Raw genomic sequence first — 17,364 nt, forward strand, 5'->3', positions numbered from 1 at the left:
ATTTCCCACCAGGGCTGCCTTGTTTAACCATCGCCACTGTATAAAATACGCGAGTAGCTAACACTGCAACCTGCCCCCACACGCCCATCTGTCTGCCTTCTTGTAACAGCAAATGCGATGAACACACATTCATCCCTTACTAAACCTCAGCTATTGTACTAAGGTTCCTGACCGAGTAATAACGAACTTATTTGTAGTGCTTATTAGATCACAGGCACTTCTCCAAGGGCTTTGCCTGTATTGCCAGATATTAGCTCAATTCTCACAATTTTTTCATGAGGTAGAAACGGTCACTATCCTCAACGTAAGGGAAACGATAAGGTGAGTCACCATGAAGTCAGAGTTACTTACCCTGGACCACAGAATTTAGGACCATGATTCAAACCCTGGTTGATCTGACCTCGAATCCTATGCCCTTAACCAATAATGTGTGACTCTGTGTTAGGGCTGAAATGAGCACTGGGACGGGACTCAGAGTCCAGTGGGCAATGTTGGATGTGGTGTCTGGGACCAACGTGACCCGAACTCCAGCCCTCTGTCCAAGAAACCCATTGTTGCACACTGTTCCCCATACTGTCTCTCCTTCCTAAGACTGTGTGAGAACTGTTTCTCTGGTGTCCAACTTGAAGATGAAGACACACAGGATATACGTGGAAAGAAAGGACGGTTTCCAGAGGGGTGCATATTGCCAGGATGCATCCAGGTCCTCGGAGGCTTTCTCCACTTCTGTTTCATTCTCTTCCCAGCGGTCACCTCATCTTTCTGGCCCATACGTCCATTCCTTGGCCTTTTTTGCTCCACATGTCAGGAAACCATGTCCCTTCTTTCCTATCTATCCTTGATTCTAGGATTCTAGGAACAATCATTTTTACTCTCCTTCTGTCAAATCAGCCACTCTCTGGTCCCATTGTCTTTCTGTGTCAAAGAGCCTGTAAAGAGGAGCAAAGTCTTGCCATTTGCAACAACATGGATGGAGCTAGAGAGTATATTGCTAAGCGAAAAAAGTCAACCAGAGAAAGGCAAATACCATATGATTTCACTTATATGTGGAATTTAGGGAATAAAAGAAATAAGCAAAGGAAAAATAATGAGAGGGAGAGAGAGAGCAAGACAGAGATGGGGGGAGAGAGAGAGAGAGAGAGAGAGAGAGAGAGAGAGAGAGAGAGAGAAACAGACTCTTAACTATAGAGACCCATCTGATGATTACCACAGGGGAAGTGAGTGGGGTGGGGCGGGGCGTGAAATAGTGATGGGGAGTGCACTTGTCGTGATGAGCACTGGGTGATGTATGGAACTGTCGAACTACTATATATTGCACATCTGAAACTGATATAATGCTGTGTGTTAACTAACTGGAGTTAAAATGAAAACTTTTATAAAAGTATGAACTTCCAGTCATAAGAGAAATAAGTATTAGGGATGTGAGGTACAACATGATGATCATAGTTAATACTGCTTTATGGCATATTTGGGAGGTGTTCAGAGAGTAAATCCTAAGAGTTCTCATCACAAATAGAAAGCTTTTATGTCTTTTTCATTTATTTTATTTTTGCATCTATATGAGATGATGGATTTTAATTAAAGTAATCGTGGTAATCATTTATGTAAGTGGAATCATTGTACTGTATTCCTTAAACATACACAGGGCATGTCAATTATACCTCAATAAAAATGGGGTAAAAAAGGGAAAAAAGCACTGGCATATTCTTATAGGTATATATTTCAGCAGAAAATATTTTGTATCATAAGTTTTAAAAGTGCAATGTCTGGGTCAAAGCATAAGAATGACTTTTTAATGGTTAAGCATGCTGTAGGAAATTAGACTCTTCTGCACTGTTAATGGAGAAGTATACTATTAGTGTAAATATCCTTAGGAAATTCTCTCTTATAATTTAAAATATCTATGTGCTTTTTCTGGGAAGCTGTAGAGCACAGACTCAAATCTTGGGACTGCCCTAAATCTCAAGCTGTGCTCCCCTGGGTAATTTGGCCTCCACCATTAGGAAAACCTTGTATAGAGAATTCTCAAATTAATTCAAATATTAAAATGCCAAGATGTAAAATAAAATAAAATAAAATAAAATAAAATAAAATAAAAAGGGCATATTAAAAACAAGAAACAAAAATTGGCCATATATAATACATAATACATGAAAACAAAATGTACATGAGGGTCCAGTTTTGCGTGGCAATGCACTTTCCAACATGATTCAAAATACATGTATCTGTAACCTAATCATTCAAATGTAAAACAGATAATATTAACACATGCTCATGCACACACACACGTTCATGCACACGCTCTTACCTTCCCCTGAGACAAGGACGATACTGCTGTCACAAAGCTGAGCACCCGCAAACATGCATGTAGGTCCAGAACCTTCTTCCTACACATACCAGACACCCAGGAAGCTATATCTGCTGGATTTAAGGAAAGCCTCTTCTCATTTCCATCACCAGTTTGCAATAGCCTCCCTTCCTCAGATCAGAGAAGCAGTAGTTTTAGCATTAATCAAGAGGGGGGTAATTAGCTCTATTTCTAACTGGACACTAGTGAAACATGCTAAATTTGCAAAAGACAAATTCAACACATGCTAGTTTTACAAGCAGGTTATGAAACAGTTCGGCAGCCCAGTGTATTTTCTGGAATAAATAGATGTGGGTAGAAATGGTTGAGATGTATAGGTTCTCAAAAGTGGCTTTGTTGATCCCAAGTCTACATTGCCTACATTCATTGAAACAGATACGAATTAGGCCCCATTATATGCCAGGCACTGCCAGCTCAAAGTGACTCCTAATCTGCAAACGCCGTGATCCAAACAGGTTTCCCATCTAGTCCAAGACCGGTATCTCCACTTGGTCCAAGGCGCCTGGATCCGCCCAAGCAGGAGTGACTGGCTCCTGGTCATAAAACATCATCCCTGGTATGCTCAGAGAAATCTGTCCTTGAGATCTGAAAGTTCCCCATTAAAAGAGAACCAGCACACTAGCTGGAGGAACACATTAACAAATGTTGGTTGCCGCTGGGCAACTGTTGATTTACTTCTCACCCTGTTCTTTCCTTACCATAGCAGGGATGCCATTGCCATGTACTCAGCAGCATAGCAATGATGTAGGCAGAATTCCAAACGGACAGGACACAGGAAGTAGCCATGTGAACACGCATGATGTCATAAAGGATACTCATGACCATTTCTTTGTGGGAGGATTGATCAGTTAATACTGTGTGGTGGAGCCTGAAGGGCAACTCAGGCAGCCTGGGTGAGAGGCGCCAGCTGATTTCCGATACTCCTGTTGTTGCTTTCGATTTTGGCAGAACAACGGTGAGACAGGGATCGTGCTGAGATGCAAACCTTCAGTAAGTGAGATACGTGTGCGTGCACACACCTGTGCGCACGTGGTCTGTCTATTTAATCTCATGCCCACTCTCTTGTGAGATTCCCAAAATGAGCCTATGCTTGAGATGGCTCCTGTCTGAATCTCCTTGATGAGAGAGGCCTCTGGCCTTCTTTAGACACCCAGTGTAGCTGGTTGGTCTGGGGATTGCTGTAGCTGTTAGCTGGCTCAGTTTTAACACTTTCCCTTTGCCAGCGTTATCTCTGAAGTGATGTCAGTTCTCAAAAATGACTCTGGTGCCACTGTACACCTTATGTTGACTTCAGGCTGTTATTCCTCCTTTTAATATTTGAGTTTTTTCCTTTCATTGGTGGATTTTCATGAAGACCACGTGGTTTCCTGGCATTCTCCTCTAATAAGGTTCCTCTTTGTGGTGGTTATTGTTGTTTAGAATTATTATGAACTCATGGCCTTTTAACATGTTGATGGGCTTCAAACCATTGTTACATCATTTTGAGCAGAGGAGTGAAATGATTTGAGTTATGCTCTGCAGACAGACAGCAAAGGAGCAAGGATGAAAGCAAAGGGACCAGTTGGAAGGCAGTATATATAATCCAGGAGATAGACATTGGTGTCCTGGCCAGGGTGGTTGCTAATAATGGCAGTCGTGAGAAGTGGTTAGATTCTGGAGGTACTGGAGAGAGGGGGTGAGAGAATTTCCTGATCAGTTGGATGTGGAGTATGACAGAGAGAGCTCTCCAGGCCACTTTTAAGTTTTGAGGACTGAGCCATTGGCATTTCTGGGTCAAATGCTCTATCCATGTTTAATTCCACTTCCAGGGCCACACAGGGAAGGTCTCAAAGGTTGTGAGTAGCAGGATGGTCCTGACAGCAAGGCCACACAGTGAAAGCAATGACTCCTCAGAGGAGTTAATCTGAGGCCTGGTTGTCCTCACTACATCACGGAGCAATCAGCAGTGAACAGATTTTTACTCATAAGTGTACCCTGAGACAACATGGAGTAATTAAGGTACAAAATGTACAACACACAAACTGAGAGAGGCTTAAATATTAGAACCCAAAAGGAAACTGGTTTCTGCCAGTCTAGTTACCTTAATACTCCCCCCACTGCCGGCCCAAACCACTAGTATTATTTTCTGCTGGTACACTGTTTCAGTTGAATGTGGTAAAAATAAAATACCCTCAGTGAATCCACTGTGGGAGAGAGAATTGGGACTCCTATTTCAGTAGATGCCAGGAAACTTCCAAATCTTTCCACGTGGTGGATTATATAGGTTGGCAGGGAGTATTTGAGGGGGGATGGTGAACATCAATGAAACCCGTAGGAGTGAATATCAGGCAAAATATCACCAAGACACTGTCTAAGTATACCTGTGGCTACAATATCCAAGAAAGCAGATGTCAGAGCAAAGAAAATTGATAAGAGACGGAAAGAGGCATTACATAATGATCAAAGGATCAATCTACTGGGGAGTCATAATTAATGATCCTAAATGTGTATGCACCAAACAACAGAGCATCAAAGTACATGAAGCAAAAACTGATAGAGCTGAAAGGAGAAATAACCACGTCCATAATTACAGTTGGGGCCATCAACACCACCCTCCTTGGCAAGGGATAAAATTGCTGGAGACAAAACCAGCAAGGATATAGGAGATCTGAATAACACAATAAACCAACTGGATCTACATGATGTAAATAGAGCACTCCACCCAACGACAGCAGAATACATCCCCCCCCCCCCGCGATAGCTATGTAATATTCATCAAGCCAGATCACCTCCTGGACCATTGAACAAACCGCAGCCAATTTTAAAGTAATTGAAATCACAATATGGACCCAAATTAGAAACCAGCAATAGAGAGAAAAAAGAAGAATCCCTACACACTTGGAAATGGTAGTTGACATTTCATCCCAGTTTGTCATTCAGACCCTTGTTACAGAGGAGCTGAGGTTAGGAAGCGTGGTCTCCTCAGCTGAAAGGCATTTCAGGCTGGGCAAAAAAGAAAGCTCCCTCTGGATATTTCAAACTGAGTATTGTTGACAGCAAGGCTGGGGGGAGGGGGGCCAACTTAGGAAGCTGTTACTTCAGTCCCACCTGACGTTAAAGCTTGTACTACACCAGCAAAGGAAGTACAGCCTGCTGATCATTGGTGGGATCAGTTTGGTGGCTGATTGTATTTGGAAAGCATGAGAGAGATTGCCTCCCTGGGATTGGTGTGGTTTTTAGACAGGTCTGAGAGAAGGTACAATTCAGATGCCTTCCTGGTGTATGGCTGGTTTCCAATCTAACCCATGGATGATGCATAGATAGATGATAGATAGATAGATGATAGATAGATAGATAGATAGATAGATAGATGATATTGATATATCAATCCTGCTTCATTCTTTAAAAGGTTCAATACAGTTTCCTCCCTATCCTCCAAGATTCTTTCCCTGATAGTGCCATCTGTCAAACAAGGCTCTCCTATCCGGACAAGCAGAGGAGTTTCCTTTTTGGGTTTAGAGGATTGGACCCTTAGGGCAGGTTGACACTTTGCTCACCTAAATGGTGTTAGCCTAGAACGTGGTACATGGTGAATAGACCACTGATGTATTTTCAATCTTGTATTTTTGTTCCCCTTTTGAGAAAACAATGATGATGGTAGTTCATCTCAAGGAAGAAAGAAGGTTTGGAGTTCTTTCCGAGGTAATTTTGGCAAGAGGGACCCTCATTATGAACATGGTGGATATGAGCCGCAACCTTCACACCTCCAGGAGGATGATGAAACTGTGTCAATGGGGAATGTCCAGGAGGACCCCCAAGTAAGACAGTAAGTGAACAGGCAGCCTGGTTTGCATGTAGCAGCCCCTGGGACTCTGCGACTCTTTCACTCTCCCTGGTCTTCGTTGTCTTCTCTCACTGGAAAACTGAAGAATGCTAGAAGTGGGATAATGGTTAAGCAATCTTAATTGTAGTCCTGGTGACAGAGAGATGATGGTGTATAGAAGAAGCCTTTCTTAGCATTAATGGCCACTCTCCTCCTCTCCACTTCCCATCCACAGCACTCCCTATAGCACCCGATGCAACAAGAGGAGAGTGAAACGGCATAATGAAGGCCATATCCATATTACTGTGTGGAAAGGTAGAAAAACTCTGAAGAAAGAAGTGGGGGAGAACACACAAGATGGAACCTCAGGGAGCTGGTTCAAGATCACTGTGAGTGTCTTGGCAAGGTCTGCATATTAGATAGACCATCCTGGAATCTTATTAAAAAGGAAGACCACAGGACGCCTGGGTGGCTCAGCGGTTGAGCGTCTGCCTTTGGCCCAGGGCGTGATCCTGGAGTCCTGGGATCGAGTCCCACGTCGGGCTCCCTGCATGGAGCCTGCTTCTCTCTCTGCCTATATCTCTGCCTCTCTCTTTGTGTCTCTTATGAATAAATAAATAAAATTTAAAAAAAGGAAGACCACATTAAAGAACCTTATGGCAATTATTTGGAGGAGAGCTTTCCAACGGAGAGAAAGCAGGCTGAGGAAATCCATATTTGGCACAAAAATGAGAAATAATGCCATGGTCTCTTCTTTAGAGGCCCTCTATGGCTCAGTAGAAGGTCGGACAAGAATGCTGCTGGGTCTGTTTTCCAGCTTTAATTCCATGTTGTCTCTCCTCACTCCCATCCCTTCTTTTCACCTTTAGATTCCCTATGGGAGAAAGTACGACAAGGCATGGCTAATGAATTCAATCCAGAGTCACTGCAGTGTCCCCTTCATTCCAGTGGATGTAAGAGAGGATGGTGAAGCCCGATGAGTGGGCACAGGGAGGTGGGGGTGGGGGAGCTCACTGAGCAGGAAGACTCTATCCTCCAAAATTATGGTTGCCTTCCCCTCCTGCAGTTTCACTATGTGAAAAACCAAGCTCGATTCTTTGTCCAGGATGTTGGCACTGCCTCTGCATTGAAGGATATCAGCTACAGGATTTGTGACGATGAGAACCGAAAGGTATGGGTTGAGGGCATTACCTCTACCTAGTCCTGTGGCAGAAGGACAGGGCAGGGGCTGGTCTTCTTCTTTGGAATGAAAGTTCTTGGTGCTTACGCCACCTCTCCTTCCTGCAGATATCTATCTTTGTCAATCCCTCTACCGTACCCTACTCTGTGAGGTACAAGTTGGAGCCAGAAGAAATGGAGCAGCTAAAGGTAATGCAGACTCAAGGCCCATTGTGTGTGCACACTCAGACGCACCTCTTCTTCCTCCAGCCCCCAATTTCCCTATCCCCGCCAGAGTCTTCCAGTGGCTCTCTCCAACTCTCTCTGCAGCTGACCATGAACAAACGCTATGATGTCTCCCAGCAAGCTCTTGATCTCCAGAGTCTCCGTTTTGACCCAGGTATACTTGATGTCAGTAATTCTAGGGCAGGTGAGGGCACAGGGATCTGCCTGGGAGGGAGACTGAGGGATGGTGATGTGGGCAGGGGTTGGGGCTGGCCATGGGCCTCTCTCAGCCTTCTGATTGCCTCCTCTCGGCTTCCTGAAGACTTGGTGGGCCATGATATAGATATAATCCTGAACCGAAGAAACTGCATGGCTGCCACCCTGCAGATCATTGAAGAGAATTTCCCTGAGGTGAGGCATAGGGCTGAGGCCCAGTGCTGTTATTAATGGTAAGGGATGGAACTCATGGGGTGGAGAACAGATTTGTCTCTGAGGCCTTAGACAGTAACTGTCTCTCTAACTCTTCTTCACCAATAGCTGTTGTCCTTGAACTTGAGCAACAACAAACTGTATGGGCTGGATGGCCTGTCTGACATTATAGAGATGGCCCCCACAATCAAGGTCTTGAACCTCTCCAAAAATGAGGTGGGAAGAGGGAGCCAGGTCAAAGTTGGGTTTGATAGTGGGTGGTAGTGCTCATCAGAGTGATGACAGGAGGCAGGAGAAGGTACCTGTGTGGAAAGGCGGGGACTGGGGGCGCAGGGGGCCCCGTGTGTCTCTCTTTCTCTGGGACTCCTTTCCAGTTTCCTCCCCATATTTCTCAGCTGAACTTGGTGTGGGAGTTAAGCAAGATGAAAGGGCTGAAGCTTGAAGAGCTTTGGCTAGAAGGGAACCCCTTGTGTGACACCTTTCCAGACCAGCCCACCTACATAAGGTCAGTGTGAACCCCTGTTGCCCTTCCTGGGGACCTTTGGGCTCTGGGAGCCTGAGCTGTTCCTGAGAATGTACATATTCAGGAATGTGCAACCCTGGTCCTCTGGAAGGACCATAGGCCCCACCTTCTCTCTCTATGCCCCTCACGTGTAAGGAGTTTCCTTCCTCTGACCTGCTCACCTGTTCTCCTGGTGTGGGGTCTGTTTCCACCTCCCTGCATTCAGTGTTCTTTAGCATGCCCTCCAAGAGTGTGCTCCAGGAAGCAGGGCTCCTCCTCCTCTCCAGGACCAGGAGTGACCAGCCTCGAGCCAGATGCTGGTGTCCTGGACTGAGAAGGGTCCTCCAGCCCAGAGCCTCAGGCTGAGACAGGCCTTCCTACTCCCTGCTGAGATGGGGCTTCCCTCCCTTGTTCTGAGAGGGGACCTCCTTCCTTTGCTCATGAAGGGTTTCCCCTCTAATCTCAGGCTGCCATGGTGGCTTTCCTGCCCCATGCTGAGGGCCGAGGCTATGAATGGCTGCCATCATGACATCCATTTCTCTGACCCAATGCCAGGAGTGGGGTCCTCCTTGGGAGATACCAGTGTTCCCTGAGTCAAGGAACCAGAAGTGGATGACTGCCAGTGAGCAGAGGGCTTCCTGAGGCAGGAATGGAAGGCAGAGAGGGCAGAGGTGCTTGAGGAGATGGGAGGACAGGCCTCTCAGAGGCACTTCCCACTCCCCTCCCTCCACACATTGCATCAACCTAACTGGTCCTTCAGAGAAGCCCTGGGTATCCCAGCACAGGTATAATACCTCAGGCTAGGAACCGACCGAGACAGGCACAGGTGCACAGGGGCCATCAGGAGGGAAGGCAGTGGTCATAAGGGGGGGCCATAGACCCTCAGCCCTATGCCGACCTGGAGCTTGACCCTCTACTCTTTCTGGGGCAGGTCTCCTGCCCCCCGTGGTTGCCTTGTTCCCCATGTCCAGCTCAGACTGAGCTCACACAGGTGGCAAAGTTTCAACCAGCATACACTGGGCCCCCAGCCCAACACCTGCATGTTTTCCATTCCTATCTGGGTGCCAGGGCCAGCCAGGGCAGGTGAAGGAAAAGGCTGCAGCCATGGGGCCTTTTCCTCCTTCTCTCTTCCATCCTGACCCCTACCACCCTGGTAGAGTTTCTTTCCCTTCCCTTTGCTTTGCTTTCTCTTCCTCCTTTGTCTCTGGTTCCCCTATGTCTCTCCCACCTCTCCCCTCCTACCTTCACTCCCTCTTCTGTCTTCATCCCCTTCCCTCTTCCTCCCTGCCTCCTGGGTCTTGCCTCACTCACCTCCTTGCCCCAGCATCCAGGGCCATCCCTGGGGGTGGATGTCATGGTCCTGCAGAATGCTGGACCCCTAGTGAGGTAGCAGAGCCCTGGGCTCCCAGTCCATTCCCTCTTCTCTCTGGGAGCCTTCACTGGGGACTTGGAGGAAGGAAGGGAGGCAGGGAAGGGAAGGCAACCCTGGAGCCTGGGCTCCATATGTTGCTTCTTATGGCACTGAAGAAAGGATTCAAGGCAGTCTAGGTGGGAGCTACACAGTGGAAAAGAGAGGGAGGGGAGGGAGGGAAAGGGAAGGAGGGAGGCTTCACAACTCTGATCTATCAGTCACTTCTTTCTATTTTGGGTTTTGGACAGTGCCATCAGGGATTGTTTTCCCAAGCTGTTACGCCTGGTAAGTGCCTACATTCATTATTGTCTCTTACTAACATTGATTACCTCCACACCTGCCCTCTAGCCTTTTGGGTCTTGCCTAGATTACATGTTTGTGTCAGATCCTTATCCATTTTAGGGGACCAGGACTCCTGAAAAACACATCAATATGCTCTCTGGAAAAGTTTCCAAACACACACGCACACACACACACACACAAGTTGCATATAGTAGTAAAGACTTCCAGGACCTCATGATGAAAACACCCACTGTAATCTTGTCCATGTAATTTCCAGTGCTTTTTCATACCTGACCTCTGACTCTCACCCTCTTTTGGGATTGTCTTTTCCTTTAAGCATCCAGGACCACCTCTGTGGTCTCCACTACTGACTTCTTCCCTTCTCCAGGATGGCCAGGAGTTACCACCACCAGTTATCATTGATGCTGACACACCCTGCTTGATAAAGCCCTGCAAGGTGAGGGAAAATGATCAATGTTTGGAGTATTACAAGGGAGGCTTTATCAGCCACATAGTCTCAAGTGTCTTTTGATTCCAGGAAAGTTACAAAGGATCTGAGACACTGAAGAGTCTAGTCTTGCAATTCCTGCAGCAGTAAGTACCCCTGGGAATCTGAGGAAGGGGAGGGCCAGTATGGGTGAGGCCACCCAAGCTCAGGACTGCTGACTGGGTCTTGAAATCTCATTTGGGGTCCAGACCACAGAGATAGACTATCCTCTTTACTCCCCCACAGGTACTACTTGATCTACGACTCTGGAGACCGTCAGGGTCTCCTCGGTGCCTACCATGATGAGGCCTGCTTCTCCCTGGCCATTTCTTTCAACCCTGAGGACCCAGCCCCGTGAGTACCAAAGCTCAGACTCTGCCCTTGGGCCCTGTGTCTCCTGGGGAGCCACAGGGAAGCCCTTAGAAACATTCATACTGGCCAGACCACCACCTTCTGTTCCTCTTTCTCTGCTAGAAGCAGCTTGTGTGAGTACTCCAAGGAAAGCAGGAATATGAAGAAGCTCAAGGACCTCTGTGCGTGTGTGATGGGGAAGACTGGGCAGGGAAAGGGGGTGTGAAGGGATAATTATAGGGCCCAGGGTGTGGCCACCCCGACCCTCGCTTGCTTTTCCACACCCCTCCCCATAGCCCAGTGTGTTCAGCTGCTGAAGCATACAAACTGTGACATCGTGTGCTCCCTCTGTGTGCTGCCCAAAACGCAGCACGACCTCAGCTCCCTCGTGGTGGACATGTGGTTCCAGACGGTGAGCACCCACTCCCTCCCAAGGGCAGCCCCAGAAAGCCACAGGTGGATGGGAAGTTTAAGTGACTTAGCAGCTGTGCTCTTCCCTTTCAGGAGAAGATGCTCTGCTTCTCTGTCAATGGGGTGTTCAAGGAAGGTCAGTGTGCATGGAACCCCTCCCCAGATGCCCCACTGCTCCATCGCCACTGGCTGGGCTCCCTCTCAGAACTCTCCAAGTTTCCCTGATCCCTTTCCTTCTCTTCCTATTCCCTCTGTGTTCTCCTGCCTCCACTCTGCCCCCAAACCATCCTGGTCTGACCTGGGTCTATGCCTGTCTGTCCCACACAGCTTGGACATTAGGGACACAGTCTGTGCAGTTTCATGCCTGCCATTCCAGATCCTTACTCTGAGAACTACTTGGGGTGATTACTTAACCTCTAAGCTTCTTCATTTACAAAATGGAGCTAATAATGTCCCCCTCTTGGGCAGCTGTGAAAAATGAATTGAACAAACTTGTGAAGTGGTTGTCACAGCACCTGTCACATAGTAGAGGCCCTGTCACTTGGGAGCAGATTGTTCCCACTGTTGCCATCCCCATACCAGACACCCTGACTCCCAGTGAACAATTGTCCCCTTCAGCATGAGTATCAATTCAGACTCTGAGTGGGGAACACGGCGTGGGAATGTGAAGCATGTGCAACTCTCAGGGGGTATTGTTGTTTGTTGTTGAAGTGGAAGGAAAGTTTCAGGGTTCTGTTCGTGCCTTCACCCGGACCTTCATCGTTACCCCTGCCAGCAATTCCAGGTGAGCGCTATGTTGTAGGTGGAAATGCTCATCCCAGCCTGGGCTCAGGGTTGTGGGAGCATGGTGGAGTAGACATCTTGTTTTTTTCAGTATTGTGGAAAGCCAACAGGTAGATCCAAGGAGCAGTCTAGTCTGGTGGTTAGAGGACTGGGTTCTCTTCTTGACCATAGCACTCACTAGGTATGTGCCATCTTGGTTAAGTCACATGACCTCTCTGTGACTCATTGTCTTCCTTGGAAAATGGGGATTAGACTGTCCATTCCTTTGGGCTATTGTAAGGGATAAATGTGAATGTAGAATCTTCCCTGGTTTGCAGGTTGAGTACACACCTAGTGAGGCTGGTAGACAGTCCCTGCAAAGGTGGGCTCTGTGGGAGGGCTGGAGGTACCAGCCAAGGAATCGATGTGTGGGGGCAGGCACAGTAGGCATATGGAAGGAACCTAGTTGCTGAGTGGCAGTGGGAGCAGCATCATTGTTGGAGATGTGGGATTGTACATTCGTCCACTTGTCTGAGGGCCCATTTTCCCTCCAGTCTATGCATTGTGAATGATGAGCTGTTCGTGAGAGATGCCACCCCTGGTGAGACTCAGAGTGCATTCTCCAACCAAGAGACCTTCAGCTCCATGCCTACCCTCTCCCAGGAGCAGCAGGAAATGGTCCATGCTTTCTCCACTCAGTCTGGGATGAAACTTGAGTGGTCTCAGAAGTAAGTGGTGGATGTGCATGGGAAGAAGGATGAGTTACTACAGTGACTTGGGTGGAAGCTGGGGGTTGAATCAAAGAAACTCACAGGAAATTTGGAAAAATAACATTTTGGACAGTTTGCTTCTGAAAGGAAAGGAAAGGAAAGGAAAGGAAAGGAAAGGAAAGGAAAGGAAAGGAAAGGAAAGGAAAGGAATGGAAAGGAAAAGGGCTGATGGAAAAGGTTTCATAGCATTATATACGTGAAGGATTTAAAACATGCTATAATGGTCAATGACATTGACTTACATATAGAAAATCCAAAAGAATCCACCAAAAAGCTACTAGAACTAATAAACAAACTCAGTAGGGTTGCAGGATAAAAACCAATATATGAAACGCATTTGTATGTCTATGTACTTGGAATGAGTAGTCCAACAATGAAATGAAGAGAATAAGCCCACTTACAATAGCATCAAAGTAATAAAATATTTGAAAACAAATGTAACAAAAGAAGCATAAATCTTATACTCTGAAATCCATAAAACATTGCTGAAAAAATAAATAAATAAATAAATAAATAAATAAATAAATAAATAAATAAATACAGACAGACACCCCATGGAAAGACATCTCATTTCCATGGGTTGGAATATTGCTAAATGGCTTAATATTGTTGAGATGATAGTAATATCTAGTCCAATCTACAGATTCAACATAATCCCTGTCAAAAATCCTTCTCTACAAAAATTGACAAGGTTATCCTAAACTTCATATGTAAGTGAGCCAAAACAAGCTTGAAAGAAAAGAACAAAGTTAGAGGACTCACACTTCCTAATTTCAAAGCTTGCTGCAAAAGTACAGTAATCAGGACTATGTGGTCCTGGCATATGGACAGTGCATGAATCAATGGAGTGGAGATGAGAGTCCACAAATAAACCCTCACATTTATGGTCAATTGATTGTGAATGAGAGTGATGAAAAAAATCTGTTGGGAAAAAAATAGTCTTTTCAGCAGATGGTGATGGGACAACTGGATATCCACATGCAAAACAATGAATTTTGACCCCTGATTCATATCGTGTACAAACATAGACTATAACGGATCAAAGATCTAAAGGTAAGAGCTAAAACTATAAAAATCATGAAGGAAAACATCGGTGTAATTCTCCATTAATTAGGCAAGTGTTTCTTATATATGACACCAAAAGCACAAGCAACCAAAGAAAAAAATAGATAAATTGGGCTTCATCAGAATTAAAAGCTGTTGTGCACCAATGGACACTATCAGAAGAGTAAAAAATCCCGCCAAAGGAATGGGAGAAAATATTTGCAAATCACGTATCTGACAGGTATATATGAAGAACTCTTGCAGCTCAGCAGTAAAAGGGCAAACAGCCCAATTTAAAACGTGGAGAAAGGGCCTGAATAGACATTTCTCCAAAGAAGATATACAAGGGGCCAACGAGCACATGAAAAACTTCTTAGCACCATTAGTCGTTAAGGATTTAATGCAGATTGAAACCACACACTGAGTTACTGCTTCACACCCACTAGGCTGGCTTTAATCAATAAAATGAATGATAACAAGTGTTGGTGCAGATGTGGAACAACTGGAGTTCTCATGTATTATTGTTGAGAATATAAAATGGAGCAGGGGTTGGGGAAAACATTTTGGCAGCTCCCCAAAATGTTAAACATGGAGTTACCATATGACCCAGTCATTCCACACCCAAGTATCTACCATGAGGAATGAAAGCATATGTTCAGTCTAAGACGTGTACAGGAATGTTCATAGCAGCATTATTTGTAACAGCCAAAAAGTGGAAACAACCCAAATGTCCTTTAGCTGATGAATGGATAAACAAATCTGGTACGTCCACATGGTAGAACATTATTCAGTCATAAAAAAAAGAATACAGTGCTGATATATGCCATGACATGGATGAACCTTGAAAACGTTATGCTAACTGAAAGAAGCCAGCCCCGAAAGGTCACATATTGTATGATTCAATTTATATGAAATGCCCAGCATAGTCAAATCCACAGGGACCAAAAACAAATTAGTGGTTTCCAGGGTCTGGGGAAAGAGGAGGAATAGGGAGTCATTGCTAATGTTTAAGGAGTTTCTTTGTAAGGTGATAAAATTATTTGGGAATTAGATAATGGTGATGGTTGCACAATCTTATGACTAAACTAAGGAAACACTGAATTGTACACTTTAAAATGTAATGTGCATAAAAATGATAACATAGTTATGTGTATTATATCTCAAAAAATGATTGGAAACTTATACTTTTTAAATTTCCATGTATTTTCTTGAATGTCTTTCTTTATCAATATACATTAAGTTCCCTTGTTCTTTTGGAGAGCTCTATTTTTCTGTTTTGAATTCTAGTGGGCATAAATTCTAGTGGGCAGTGATAGACATTTTCACTAGGTCTTTCTTCATCATTACACATAATGTTCATACTGGTACATGCACCCCGGCAAAAGAGTGGCACAGATTTAGAGCTGCAAGGTCAGCGTGTCTGTACTGTGGTACTAATGGAGATCACCTGTTCTCCCATTCCAGGTGCCTTCAGGACAATGAGTGGAACTACACCAGAGCTGGTCAGGTCTTCACTGTGCTCCAGGTGAGGTCTGGGAATCATTAAGCAGGCTACAGATGGGTGTTTCTGGGCCTCAGGAAGGCCAAGAAGGTGGAGGCTGGGTGGCCTGGGGATGAAACTCTGGATTCTGGCTCTTCTGATGTCTCAATTCCTTCCCTCCAGAAGGAAAGCAAGATCCCAGAGGAGGCCTTCAAACAAATCACCTAAAAGAAGCCTTGGATGTCCACATCATCATTGTTCCTCTTTTCTCCGGCCTATGCCCATGCCCATGACTGGGAAAAGAGGCCTGGCTGACCAAGAAGCCAAAGTTATATTCCAGGCCAGGTGACATACCACCGGGAGGATCAGTTGTTCCGTGTATTTTCCCCACTCATGATTGCTGTTTAGTTTCATAATAAAGAATGATGCTGCACGTCGTATGTTGTGTGTCCTGCATCTCTCTTCCTCTGTCCCAACATGAGCTAATGAGTCCAAGACTGAAAGACCCTGCCCTCTCCCCCACATTATTCACCCTGGCAGTCCCTGGCAGGTACTAATTCCATAGGTAGTGTGTCAAAAAATTCTGATGAGAAAGGACACACGCTGCTTCCAGGGATTAGCCTTTGGAAAGAGTGTCACTCAGTCAGATGCTCTACCTGGAGGCCTGCAGAAGCAGGCATGTGACCTAAAACAACAGGGGCTTTGCAAGGGCTGCCTACCAGCTAGTGAGGGTTGTGGAAGGAAGGAAGACGAGGACTCACATATTTCACTTCTTATTCCTAATCGTTTGAATGCATTCAAAGGCATACCGTCAACAATTTTATGATTTGCACACAGGTGAACGGGAAATGGGCCTGTTCACACCTCTCACCATGCTTACATTTGTCTTTTCATCCACCCCCTGTACTGCCTCCTCCCCAGCTCTGAAGGTGCACTGTGGGAGGGATCTCACTTTAGCACCGAAAGTGAGGAAGAGTCAGCCTGTTTGCCCAGTGCATTTGTCAGAGAGCTGACAAGGGTGCTCCATGTCCATGTGTTTAGACCACAAGCAGGCATTATTTTTGAAATTACAATAATAGTAGTACCAAATTTCAAGTTACCATCCTATAAATGATGGCATAAGTGAGGTACCACCAGTTTACAAATTATGCCTCTATTGGCAGGTCTCACATACGTTATCTCTTACCACTTGCCACTTTTTAGTTCTCTATGTACATTTACACGAGGAATCTGTATAGGGATGTGTGAATTTCTTGGAAATACGACCTAAGGGAAAAATAGGGAGTAATCTATGCTATTCCATGTAGTGCCTCCATGATCAAAGACAAGTCTTCAGCCTCCTCACCTAGAGAATAGAACCCACAGTGCACACTTCCCAGCCACATCGTGAGGAATAGAGACAGTCCACATGTTAGCAAGCAATTGCAGTGTTTGGCTCAAATTAGGCTCTCTGAGCTGTCTGAGTTCTCCTCTCATGGGCAGGGACCACGGAACTCATTGCATGGCCCCTTTACTTCCTCTCTCTACATCATTACATCTACATCATTAAGTTTCCACATCCTTGACCTCCTTCCCTAGCTAGCTCAGATGCCATGGTCTTCCAGTCACTCACTCTCCTGTCAATTCTCCCAATTCCCTTGGTCCCATGGTACAAAGGCATCAAGTTTATGGACACCTCCAACGAGATGCCCTTCTCACAAAGGCTGCTGCTGGGGATGGGTGGTGGACCCCTTCCTATACCCCATCAGGGCCCAGGAGCCTCTGGGGGGAAAGAACCCCAGAAGCAGCTGCAGGAACTCCAAGAGGAGTGGCCTTGATGATGACTTTTTCTATCTCCAACTGAATTCTGTGCCTTTCCTAAAAATCCCTCTGACTCCATTGT

General features: G+C 45.7%; 1 protein-coding gene across 8 annotated transcripts; it reads left to right on the forward strand.

Annotated features, from left to right (window-relative positions):
• Positions 1-3,187: 3,187 nt before the first annotated feature.
• On the forward strand, positions 3,188-15,922 carry LOC492024 (nuclear RNA export factor 2-like). 8 transcript variants are annotated; one of them, XM_038587917.1, is made up of 22 exons: positions 3,189-3,358; positions 5,990-6,173; positions 6,406-6,559; positions 7,040-7,123; positions 7,237-7,341; positions 7,458-7,538; positions 7,659-7,728; positions 7,876-7,964; positions 8,091-8,198; positions 8,357-8,487; positions 10,144-10,180; positions 10,515-10,634; positions 10,716-10,771; positions 10,911-11,018; positions 11,139-11,197; positions 11,312-11,427; positions 11,520-11,562; positions 12,138-12,210; positions 12,301-12,390; positions 12,743-12,916; positions 15,467-15,527; positions 15,666-15,922. In XM_038587917.1, the coding sequence occupies exons 1-22, from the start codon at positions 3,346-3,348 to the stop codon at positions 15,708-15,710; spliced, it is 2,001 nt and encodes a 666-aa protein (XP_038443845.1). In that variant the 5' UTR covers positions 3,189-3,345; the 3' UTR covers positions 15,711-15,922. The 8 variants fall into 8 exon arrangements, with proteins under 8 accessions (XP_038443852.1, XP_038443845.1, XP_038443847.1 ...); XM_038587919.1 differs by having other exon boundaries at positions 8,091-8,174; positions 8,378-8,487; XM_038587918.1 differs by having other exon boundaries at positions 3,190-3,358; positions 8,378-8,487.
• The last annotated feature ends 1,442 nt before the right edge of the window (positions 15,923-17,364 follow it).

Source organism: Canis lupus, chromosome X, assembly GCF_011100685.1.
Source record: "Canis lupus familiaris isolate Mischka breed German Shepherd chromosome X, alternate assembly UU_Cfam_GSD_1.0, whole genome shotgun sequence".
In the NCBI taxonomy this organism is placed as follows: domain Eukaryota; kingdom Metazoa; phylum Chordata; class Mammalia; order Carnivora; family Canidae; genus Canis; species Canis lupus.

Bases quoted from the DNA above. Each gene is read 5' to 3' on its own strand.
- LOC492024 (XM_038587917.1), top strand. The intron at 7,729-7,875 runs GTATACTTGATG...GGCTTCCTGAAG, and splicing joins GAGTCTCCGTTTTGACCCAG to ACTTGGTGGGCCATGATATA. The intron at 12,211-12,300 runs GTGAGCGCTATG...TGTTTTTTTCAG, and splicing joins ACCCCTGCCAGCAATTCCAG to TATTGTGGAAAGCCAACAGG.